Source organism: Acanthamoeba castellanii (assembly GCF_000313135.1).
Source record: "Acanthamoeba castellanii str. Neff unplaced genomic scaffold scf7180000084603, whole genome shotgun sequence".
NCBI classification, from domain to species: domain Eukaryota; phylum Discosea; order Longamoebia; family Acanthamoebidae; genus Acanthamoeba; species Acanthamoeba castellanii.
The window spans coordinates 1274427-1285623 of NW_004457654.1; the positions used below are offsets into that span (position 1 = coordinate 1274427).

General features: G+C 58.8%; 4 protein-coding genes across 4 annotated transcripts; 2 read left to right on the plus strand and 2 right to left on the minus strand.

Annotated features, from left to right (window-relative positions):
- Positions 1 to 18: 18 nt before the first annotated feature.
- ACA1_072720 (glycerol kinase) lies at positions 19 to 3555 on the minus strand (the record flags this gene model as incomplete). Its single annotated transcript, XM_004353115.1, has 12 exons — positions 19 to 233; positions 303 to 513; positions 676 to 758; positions 858 to 972; positions 1076 to 1175; positions 1271 to 1473; positions 1569 to 1693; positions 1799 to 1953; positions 2035 to 2083; positions 2195 to 2289; positions 2380 to 2501; positions 2617 to 3555. 12 exons carry the CDS (start codon positions 3553 to 3555, stop codon positions 19 to 21), a joined length of 2412 nt encoding a protein of 803 aa, XP_004353167.1.
- Positions 3556 to 4171: 616 nt separating this feature from the next.
- ACA1_072730 (uncharacterized protein) lies at positions 4172 to 6899 on the plus strand (the record flags this gene model as incomplete). The annotated part of the gene is made up of 14 exons (XM_004353116.1): positions 4172 to 4319; positions 4423 to 4498; positions 4584 to 4708; positions 4779 to 4990; positions 5085 to 5263; positions 5348 to 5443; positions 5533 to 5653; positions 5730 to 5813; positions 5899 to 6027; positions 6103 to 6164; positions 6297 to 6384; positions 6469 to 6575; positions 6661 to 6750; positions 6845 to 6899. The coding sequence occupies 14 exons, from the start codon at positions 4172 to 4174 to the stop codon at positions 6897 to 6899; spliced, it is 1572 nt and encodes a 523-aa protein (XP_004353168.1).
- A 207-nt stretch (positions 6900 to 7106) lies between these two features.
- On the minus strand, positions 7107 to 10356 carry ACA1_072740 (BTB/POZ domain containing protein; the record flags this gene model as incomplete). The annotated part of the gene is made up of 11 exons (XM_004353117.1): positions 7107 to 7248; positions 7348 to 7485; positions 7631 to 7843; positions 7941 to 8055; positions 8170 to 8697; positions 8824 to 9088; positions 9183 to 9492; positions 9614 to 9813; positions 9834 to 9965; positions 10062 to 10246; positions 10335 to 10356. The coding sequence occupies 11 exons, from the start codon at positions 10354 to 10356 to the stop codon at positions 7107 to 7109; spliced, it is 2250 nt and encodes a 749-aa protein (XP_004353169.1).
- Positions 10357 to 10495: 139 nt separating this feature from the next.
- ACA1_072750 (uncharacterized protein) lies at positions 10496 to 11042 on the plus strand (the record flags this gene model as incomplete). The annotated part of the gene is made up of 2 exons (XM_004353118.1): positions 10496 to 10568; positions 10660 to 11042. 2 exons carry the CDS (start codon positions 10496 to 10498, stop codon positions 11040 to 11042), a joined length of 456 nt encoding a protein of 151 aa, XP_004353170.1.
- Positions 11043 to 11197: the final 155 nt, after the last annotated feature.

Here is an 11197-nt window from a genome sequence, read left to right on the forward strand (position 1 = left end):
TTATTGGAAATAAGGTGGTCAGTTGCTTCTGCTGCTGCTGCGGTTCAGCGCGGGCGAATGTGGCGGCGGTAGCGAGGGGCTGTGGCCGTCGTCCTGCGCCCAATGCATGGCCCGCTCCACGGCCCGCTTCCACGCGGCGTACTTGGTCCGCCGTGTCTCCTCGTCAAACTCGGGCGTGAACCGGTGCATCGACGCCCGCAGGCCCTTCAGCTCCTCCTTCGACTTCCAAATGCCTGCCAGAGAGAGAGAGAGAGTTGAGTCGACCATGATGTGAAGAGGTCGCACGTGGAGGTGGTTCGCACCCGCGCCAAGCCCGGCCAGGAAGGCGGCGCCAAGGGCGGTCATCTGGTCGGGGTGCGGATGCCGTATGATCTCCCGGCCGGTCATGTTGGCGATGAACTGGTTCACAAAATCGTTCTGGCTGACCCCGCCGTCGATCTTCATCAGCGGCGACACTCGCAGGTTCGGCAAGTCGGCCTTCATCGTCTCCAGCAGATCATTGCATGTGTAGCCCTACCATCCACGCGACAGAGGTGTCTGTCAGCACCGGTGTCGCGTGTTGCGTGTCGTTGGCCGTGTCGCTGGTGTGCCGTGTGTGCCGTGTGTGCCGTGTGTGCCGTGTGTGCCGTGTGTGCCGTGTGTGCCGTGTGTGCCGTGTGTGCCGTGTTAACGTACAATACTCTCCAGCATCGCGCGCACCAAGTGTTGCTTCTTGGTAGAGGTGGTCATGCCCAAAATTGTGCCTCTCGCCGTCGGATCTGCAAACAAAATCACGCCACCACACGCGAAGAGGGTGAGCAGAGCCTTCGACTCAATCATAATGAGAGCCGAGCGCGGGTGGGTTGTAAATAACATACCCTGATGAGGAGCCGCAAGGCCGGAGAAGGCGGGAACAAAATATACGCCGTGGGTGTCGTCGACGGAGGTGGCCATGCCCTCCGTTTCCTTTGCGTGATCGTACCAGCCCATTTCCTGTGCGTGAACGCAGCCAATCGACAAAAAAAGTTTAAACTTCAATCGCCCACCAACCCAACAACGAGACAAGGAAAGGCGAGAGGTGAAAGGGGGGCAGTACCCGAGAGCCCCAGTCGATCACGGAACCAACGCTGGGCATGGGACCCTCGATCATGTAGGTGATCTCCTTGCCTATCGCCCACGCGATCAGCGGCAACAAACTGAGAGATCAAGCGCAACTCGTCGGTGAGCGTTACGGTGCAGAAACGGCCGACAAGCAATGAACGGTAATTGACAGGAGGGAGTGGTTGGTTACCCGTGCGTGGAGACGAGAGGCTGCGAGCCGGTGTTGATGTCGATGAAGCAGCCCGTGCCGATCGTCACCTTACAGTCGCCCACGTCGAAGCAGCACTCGCCAAACAGCGCCGCCTGCTGGTCTGCGACGATGGCCCGAATCGGTATGGCCGCGCCGAAGAACCGAGGCAACGTGCTCCCAAAATCGCCGCTCGTGGGCCTCACCTACAGCCGAGTTAACCCGTCACAGTCGCTTTAGGTCCGCAGGTTCACACGCAGCGCGAGCAATCGTTGCTCTTCATTCCCCACGGGCGTCGTACCTCTGGAAAAATGCTCGCCGGAAGGCCGACGACGGAAAACAGTTGCTGATTCCACCCGAGCTCGAACGTGTCGTACAGCCCCGTCGCACTCGCGTTCGAATAATCCGTGGCGTGGACCTTACCGCCTGCGCGCGTTGCCATGTGTTCTGATGTGAGGCCTCATCGACACTCGCAGGTGATGATGATGATGATGATGAAGAAGAAGAAAGACAAGGCCATCTCGAACGCACCGGTCAGGTTCCACAATATCCAGGTGTCGGTGGTGCCGAAGAGGAGCTTGCCCTGTGCGGCCAGCTCTTGCGCGCCTTCGACGTTCTTCATGGCCCACATTAATCGGGGCGTGCAGTGGATTGGCGAGAACTTGAAGATGCTGCCCATCAGATGCCTGTCAACCAGTCAACACACCACGCCAGTGAGCAAACTGCAACTGAACTAAAACTTGAAGACTTCCGCCGAAATGCCGCACCTTGTTCTTCTCGTCACGATATGTGCAAACTTGGAGAACGCATGAATGCCTGCAGCAGAACATGCATCAGCAACACCACACACACACACACACACACAACACACACTAAACACCACACACCACACACACACACACACACGACGCAGAAAGGGCATCGCACCTCGGAAGGCGTAGGAGTCGTTCCACTCCTCACAGATACCGACTGTCCGCACGTCTTGCCAAGTGATAAAATTACAGAGCGGCCTTCCCGTCTCCCTGTGCACAGCGCAATGATGGGATCTCGCGTCAGCTCACGCGCGGCTCGCATCATCCATCAACGTTGGAGGAGAAGGGGGAGGAACGTACTTGTTCCAGAGGAGGAACGATGCGCGCTGCGTCGTGATGCCGATGGCCTTCACCTGCGCCGCCGTTATTCGCGTCTTCTTCAACACCTTGTTGACCACATCCCTGAACGTGTCCAACAGCACCTGCACGCGCGCGCGATGAAGATGAGATGAGGACGCACCTTACAAGAAGAAGAAGAAGATGATGATGATGATGAGCTGTCAACAAAGGGCTTGGGCAGCGTGTGTATGTACGTACGTATGGGTCCTGTTCCACCCAGCCCGGCTGCGGGTAGAGCGTGGGCAGCGACTGGTAGAAGCCACCACGATTGCGGCATGACGCCGCGGGCTTGTCGTGTTTGCTCTTGCCCTTGGCGCCGCTGCTGCTGCCGCTGCTGCTGCCGCTGCCGCTGCTGCCCACGTCGTAGGCGTAGGCCCGCAGCCCGCTCGTGCCCACATCCACGCACAGCAGGTGCGGTGTCTCGCCGTCCACGTCCTCGTCTTGGTTGAGGTGATCGCACGCGCTGTTGGTCTCTTCATCGACCTCCTCCGTTTTATCTACTTCTTCTTTCTCCTCCTCTTTCTCGGGCTGTTTCATCTTCTTGCTGTTCATCTGCACGTAGTGGCGTTGGATGAGCGTGAAGGAGCGCGGGCAGTCGCCGAAGCGGAGGACGTCGCCTGGTCGCACGGGGGTGTACTCGCGCGCTGAGATGCGACGATCGTTGACGTAGGTGCCATGCTTGCTGCTCAGATCGTAGACAAAGATGGAGGGTTCCTCGGCATGATCGGTTTCTCCACCATTCTCGCTCTCCATCGTTCCTTTCGAGAGATTCGGTCTCGATCGCTCCTTCGTCACGGTTGGCTGCCCCTTCTCTCCATCCTTCTGCTGGCCATCTCGTGCGAATTGAAGAATCGCATGGGTTCTGGAGATCGAGAGGTGATCGACGTAGATGTCGCACGAGGGCAGGCGGCCAATCGTGAAGTGTCCCTTCCTGGATTCGGCCAGAGCCTGGCTCAAATCGAAGGTCTCCATCGTACGCCCATTTCGGAGGGGCGATTCGAGGCTGAGCGTAATCGGATTCTTCTTGTGCTGCGTCAGTCCCCACGCCGGTGGCTCGTAGTCAATCGCTCCATCTTGCTCCTCCATCACCACTCCTCCATCTTCGGGCACCCGGTCGTCCGCGAGGCGGCCCAGCATTTTGGAATTTCTACAAAAGATGAATTAATCGAAAAAAAAATAAATAAGTACCACGTAGGATTTATACAAATGTACACCGGACCTAAACAAATAAACAAATACGCCTCCTCTTGCACCACCCTCACCCCTCTCTTCTCGTCTCGTATTCGTTCGTTATTTCGCTTTTATCTGCGATACGGGAGCATAATTATTTTGCTCTTTTTCTTTCCAATTCTGTTGTAGTTTTCCTCGTCCTGGTCTGCTACCACCCTCGCTTCTGCAGGAGAGCCGACAGAGCGGAGCTTGTTTGCTACGCGCCAGTTCGCTGGCTTGTGTCGGTTGCCAGAGTAGCGCCGCAGCCCGGCAATGCAGCCGTTTTCCAAGCAAACTAGCACTTTAGGGTGCGAGTAGGTAGGGAAGGCACGCGGTACAAGCTGGCGCTTGTTGCTCAGGGAGCCCAGCGCAGGTCGCACTGTGTGCCGGTTGGGCGGCAGGAGGATCGCCTCGTATCTAATTCTCCTAAGCAGGCAAAAGAAAAGGAGCCTTCACGAGCGCAAACTTGTCAAAACACTCCTACACTCGCTCGAGCAACACCCCGCTCACAGCGAGTACACACACACACAAGAGAAGCGACACCATGGTGAAAAGACAGAGCCAGCACAGCAGGTCGACCACGGCGGCGATTGCCGCAACTGCCCTACTGAGCACCCTCTGCTTTGTCGTGGCCTTCTCGTCGCGCCGTGCTGGCGATGAAAACACGGGCTTCCTCATACAGCGGAGCACTGGTACCTGCCCCCTTGTCTTGTCCAACTCCGACAACAAAAGAACGAAAGCGACAAAGAGCGAAAAAAGAACCAAGCAGTTCTGCACGTGCTAACCCCTGGCCAGGCTCTGTGCGACAGCTGACGGGCTTCCAGGAGTCAGCCGCCGATGACGGTCGCACCTTCCTTCAAGCCATGCCCAGGTCCGTCACCCCCCCCCGCCGTTGCAAAGAAAGTCTCATGATGAGGTATCCATGCAACTAACGTTACCTGGTTACTATCGCCTAGGCGGACGTGGGGCGCCCAGGACGTGTCCGACGAGTTCTGCAGCTGGGACGAGCCCTCGCGCTCCTGCAACTGGACCGACTACGCCCAGTCCGTCTCCCTGGTCGCCTTCCCGTCCTTCATCGTCGGTAAGCTCGATCGCACACGTACACACCACCGCACACGCACATGCACTCACTTTTGTTGAGTGAATTGCAGGTGTGGTCTTTACGCTGGTGTTGGGCATTCTCTTCTGCGCGCGGTGCTGTTGCGTCGGCAAACGCTGCTGCCTGCTCCCGTGGAGCGGCTACTCGTTCGAGCCGCTCCTCATCAACGCCGGGCTCGTCATCTTCGGTATCTGCATCCTCGGCCTGATCGGCCTGGGCGTGCTGGGCAATGTCTGGTCGCACGAGGGCATCAACAACACCTCGGTACTCATTCGGTGCACTGTGTGCGGTGTGTGCGGTGTGTGGCGGTGTGTGCGATGTGTGCGGTGTGACTGCTGACACACTGTGGCCGCAACAGGACTCGGCGTCCAACTTCAGCGCGACGGTGATCAACGTCACGACCGACGCCGCAGCGCTTCTGATGGAGATCGAACCCGAGTACGCACAGCAGGCGAATGACGCGATCGCCATGGCCAACGACGTGCAGGACAACCTCGACACGGTTCTCGACATTCTCGACAAGGTCGAGCTCGCACGGTACGCGAACAACAAGGCCCAGTCTGTTATGCTGTAAGTTGTTATTGTTGTTGCTGTGAGAACTGACAAGTCGTGGCGTTACAGATTCGTCTTCTTTCTGGTCATCTATGCCGGGTTGCTGCTCGTGATGCTGTGCACCTTCGTGTTCGTCTGGTTCTTCCGCAATTTCCTCTTCTGCATGTACGTAGTCCACTGCTCCTTCATATCCAACGCCACCGTCATCCACGACATAATCATCATCGACTCAATTCGTTCCACACCACACACAGCAATTTCTGGTATTCGTGGCTGGTCTTCATCTTCATCTTTCTGATCCTCACGCTCTGCGTCGCTCTCGGCACTGCGGTGAGCGACGTGTGCGATGTCTACGACGACTCACAGGACGGCAACGTACGCTCGTCCACTCCTCGAGGAGCCTTAATCGCACACTCACGCTCTTTTCCTCTTATCTTCCGGCTTCCTTCAGAACTCGAGCGTCTTCACCGAGTTCATCGGCTCGGGCTGGGGCGACTGCTCGGCCCTCGAGGAAATCATCAACCCACTCTTTGACGTACATCGTCCCCTCCCTCCCCTTTTCGCTTTCGTTCTTTGTTTTTCGCGTTCGTTCTTAGTCTGAATAATGCGCGTCCGTCCAGGAATACAATCAAACCGTGATCGAAGGCTGTGAGTACTACGCCAACCTGTGCAACAACACCGCCACCGGGGTCACCAATTGCACGGCGTGCGACACCACGTCCGACAAGGCCCTCCTCACCGCTTACACCGTGCGCTCCCCCTTTCTTCTCAACCTTCGCCCAGTGAGGCGCGATGGTTTGCTGATCGGCCTCTCGAATGCGCAGCTAGTCGACGAAGTGTTCTACTGCGGCACATCGTTGGAGCAGTACTGCCCGAACAACGACGTGTGCGCTACGTGCTCTGGCACTTGTGTGTGCTACAATCAGTACGCACGGACCTCTCTCGCTCTGGTCTCTTAAGCTCTCTCTCGGTTGAGCTTTGGCTCACATCGCACACAACACGACAAACTGCTGGCCAGGACTCAGACGCTCGAGCAGTGCAGCACCTACTGCTTGAACCCCGACTACCGCAATACGTCGGCGGAGGTCGTGCAGTACGCCGAGCTGGTATGCCTCCAAGCTTCAACCTCCCCCCACGATGGCTGCATTGCGCTACGCACGATGTTGATTTCTGGGGATGTACCCGACCAGATGACGGAACTGGACGCCATGATCGCACGGGTCAAGCCCTACGCCGGCTGCCAGCTCATTACGCGCTTCGTGGAGGCCACCAACGAACCCCTTTGCGTTGAGTACCTGTACGTCATCGCCAATTTTCGCGTCCGCTGTTACGCCACATCTGAGTTGAGGCCTCACCTGTTTTGTTTTCCCCTGACCTTGAAGGTCGGGAGACTTCTTGCTGGTAGTCTCCGCCATCGGCGTGTGCGTGTTGTGGCTGTTCTACCAGCTTCTACTCCTGCTCGCCTTCGAACGGTGCGATCATCCCTTTCTCTAGAGGGCACACAACACGACTACACAAATGGAACGATTTTTCTGACTCCCCCTTGAATGTGCTGTGGTGGTACAGAGCGAGCCTGCGATTTGACTCTGAAGGCGACGATGACCTCTACCCACTCTCATGAGCTGGAGGGAATGGGGCTATGGGGGCACACAGGCGATCATCCCATAGACAGCGACGATGCTGCTGCTGCGGGCAGGTGCGCAGATGAGCGCGCCTGACTACCTACTGTAGTGTACTTTGTTTCGTGTACTTTTGTTTTTTGCAAAGACTGAGTGTAAGGGTGGCGCCTGTTTATTGGGGGGGGGGTTCAGCCTTGGCTGCAGCTGGCCTAGCCCTGCTTGCGTCCGCCCCCGCGGGCCTTCGGTTGGTCGGGGGTGGGGCTCGGGAAAGCGCGGCTCACGGGCGTGATGGTCACACGATCGGCCGGCAGGAGGCGCATGAGCGTGTCCAGGTGCACCTTCAGCGCGCGACTGTGCGACACACGCAACACGACACGACACGACACGACGCGGGTGCGGCAGGTGAGCGACAGCACGACAATACGACAGGCGAGGCGCGCGTGTGGGTACTCTTGGCTGATGACCGAGGGGGACTTCTTGCCGGTCTTGATGCTGTCACACTGCAGGGCGCCACAGTTGGCGTAGAAGACGGGGTCCTGCTCCGCGCTACCGACCAGCGCGCTGTCGACGATCGTCATCAACGGCTTCCTACATTGTCGCAGGCACACCAGCGTCAGCAACAATTGCAGCGTGTGCATGTGATGTGTGTGTGTGCGTGTGTGTGTGATGTGTGTGCGTGCGTGTGTGTGTCGTGCGTGCGTGCGTGCGTGCGTGCGGTGGTGTGAGACCAAACCTGTGGTAAAATGAAGGGAAATAGAGGGCCGTGAAGCCGGTGCGGTGGAAGATGGCCTCGTGGGAGGCCAGCGCCACGAGGCTCCTGGAGCCATCGCTCTCCTGGTACTCGTCGCCGAAGAGGATCTGCTTCAGGCGGTGCTCGTCCACTTGACGGTCTCCATTCACCAGCACCAGCACCAGCTCGTACGCCCCATTCTTGTAGGCGTGTCTCCTGCAGCCATTTTTATGGTCATTTATTATTATTATTAAGTATTATTTAATTGGTATTATCATTATTATTATTATTTGTGCGGTGGTGTTGGTGGTACCCCTTGGGTGCGGTGAATTTGAAGAAGACCACTTCCTTGAGCACCTGTTGGGGCGCTACGTTCAGAATCTGCGCCAGGTCGGCCGAGCTCGTCTTCCACAGCGCATCGGCGAGGCCTGCTATCCAGTTCATCACGTCATCGTCACCACCACCACCACCGTCATCACCGACATCGTCATCAGCATCAGTGAGGCTCAGCGAATGACCGGAAGGGGTCGGGCGGGCGGTACCGTCGCGATGATGCGGATACTTTCGCTCGAACTCGACCACCTCGAAGGTCTCGCCCTTCTTGGCCAGGTAGTCGAGCAGCGCCCGGCTCCGCAGCGGGACCGTGGTCGACGGGTCGGCGCAGCCCATGGCCACCAGGTCCACCATCGCGGCCCAGAACAGCGACCGCCACAGCTTCTCGGCCTTGTCGAGGCTCATCTGCGCATCAACGCCGTGCTCGCCATCATCGTCTTCTTGTTCAGCTTCAGCCTCGGCTTCGTCATTGGTGGTGGCAGTCGTGTTCGTGTTCGTCTTCTTGTGCGTCTTGGTGTGGGCGATGCGGCGCTGGCGAGTTTGCGTGGCTGCGAGGATGGCGAGACGCCGCTCGGCCTCGCGGGCCACCATCGCGGGCGATTGCGCGGCTTGCCAGATGCGCTGGACCTCCTTCTCGGCCGCGACCACGCCGGCGTCGCTCAGGTAGACGAAGTTGTCCGAGTGCGACACCTCCTCGAGGTTCCTTCGAATGTACTCCCCACAACGCTGCGCCAGACCTGTCACGTCGTTGCATAGCGTTGAGCGTGCACCACACACACACACACACACACACACACGACACACACGACACACACGACACACACGACACACACGACACACACGACACACAGCGAGAGACGCACCTGTGGCGTTGTGGAAGAGGGCGATGTCGTAGATGAGGCACACGTTGTCGCCGTCAAGGACGTCGCTGAGCAGCTGCTCGCAGATGGCCTTGAGGTGGAGGTCCGAGGGTCCGGCGCTCTGCAGAGGGTTGACGAGCGACGTCGCGCCGTACTGGTGGCACACGGGCACGAGCTCCACCGCGGCGTCGGGCGTGAGCAGGCTCCAGTCCCGCAGCGTCGCGCTGTAGAGGTAGTCCAGGAAGAGGCCGAACGAAGCCGCCGATGCCTGCGTGTCGTACGGTCAAACATGTGAACATACCATCTTCTGTCACACGTGATTGCCAAATGGTGTGCGCTCGTGCGTGCGTGCGTGGGCTGACCTGGGTGATGGCGATTTCCGACTGGAAGCTCTCGGCGAGACCGCTGCCGAACATGCGCGCAAAGTAGGCACTGCGCGCTGCGAGGATCGCCTGGAAGTTGTCGGTTGTTAAGGTGGTGGCGGTGGCGGCGGTGGCGGTGGTGGTGGTGTGCACCTTGTGAGCGTGGAACCGTTGTCCGTCGACGAGGAGGGTGACGTCGGCGAAGAGCGGGCTGTGGCGGGCAGCGAGGATGGGCTTGGGCGGCGGTGGGTTCTTGTCGGTCACTGAGTCTTGGTGTGGTTCCGGCAGAATCCAGCACGAATCACTCGACCTGGCAGCACACAGCACACATGACACGCACAACACACGACACACACGACAGGTTCGCACGCACGTGTGAGATTCCAAGCGAAAGGTGTTGCATAGGTCGTGCGCAACGGATGCGAGCGTACTCTTTCCAGGCTTTGGCGGTCATCAGGCCAGGAATGTTGTAGTGCTCGGCAAACGAGAGGAGCCTGACCTTGTCCTCCCGGGTCACGCCGGGCGTCGTCACCGCGCCCGTGTACAAGAACTCCTGCACCACGAGCACCGCCATCACCGAGTTGTCATGTGCGGGTGAGTCGCGCAATCGATCGTCGTTGTTCATCGCGAGCTGAGAGCGGCCGAGAGTACGAGACACAGCTTGAATATGTGGGGCTCGATCTCGATGGTGGCCGTCGCTGGCGGTGGTGGTGCGGCCGCGTTGTCGGCCGAAGCCGTGTGGTCCTCGACCGAGAGCAGCGAGGCGAACAACATGGGCGCCGTCTGAAGGTAAAGAAGAAGGAGAGATCCACGTTACAACCCACGTTAAACACAAAAGAAGATAAAATAGAAGAAGATGTAGGCCACGGGCGCCCGTACGTGGTAGATGATGACTTTGTGGGCGTGGAACGACTGCGCCGCAGGGCGGTCCTGTCCGCCGCTGCCGCTGCTGGCGTCGGCCGGCTTCTGGTTGGGGTCGACCGCGCGAAAGACGACATCGGCGTAGGGCGAGGAGTCGGCCCCGCTCAGGAGAGACCACAGGTCCAGCTGCAGCTGCTTGTACCCTACCGCGTGTAAAATCGATTTTGTATTTTAAAATGCATAAATCATAAGGTGATCGAACGCAAAAGAAAGCTTCGCAAGATGGCGTACCCAGGGCGGTCGGTGAAGCCATCTAGAGGCGGAACAGCTTCCAGCGACTGGACAGAGTGCAGGGGTTTGTGCGACTTTGACCTTAATTTCCTGCTTTCCCTTCCCATTTCTTTTCTCTCTTTTAAGTTCAGTTCAGCCAAACCCAACACAAGAGGTTGGCGATGGAACTGGTGGAGTTGGTCGGGTTCGTCCTCGGCCACGTCGACCACGGTCACCCTGCCCGCCTGCCGCGCCGTGCAGCCGATGGAACCACGCCCTCTCCACGACCTACCGCGAAGTCAGAGATGTGTCTGCCTTACTGCCCTACCGCCCCTGATCGCTGCAGCCAGCCCCACCAGCTACTACGCTAAGAAGGTGGCCAGGAAGGGCTGGCTCCCGGTACTGCAATGGGCGCGTGCCAACGGCTGCCTGTGGGACCACTGGACCTGCGCCGTTGCCGCCGGCCATCTCGAGCTGCTTCCATGGACCCGGGCCAACGGCTGCCCGTGGGACACCTGCAACGCCGCGCGCAAAGGCCGACTCGAGGTGCTCAAGTGGGCGCCCGCCAACGGCTGCGAGTGGGACAGCTGTACGTGCGCAGCCAGGAGCGGCCATCTTGAGGTCCTGCCTTGGCTGCGGGCCAACGGCTGCCTGTGGGACTCAGAGACCTGCGCCCTCGCCGGTAATCTCGAGCTGCTCCAGTGGGCGTGGGCCAACGGCATGCGCTAACGCCAGCGATCGAGCCACCTCGAGGTGCTCAAGTGAGTGGGACGAGCGGTGGTGTGCCTATGCAGCCTGGGGCGGCCATCTCGCTGCTGCAGTGGGCACGCGCCCACGACGCCCCAGCGTAAGCTGCGCAGATCAAGAAATGTTTCAAATACCAA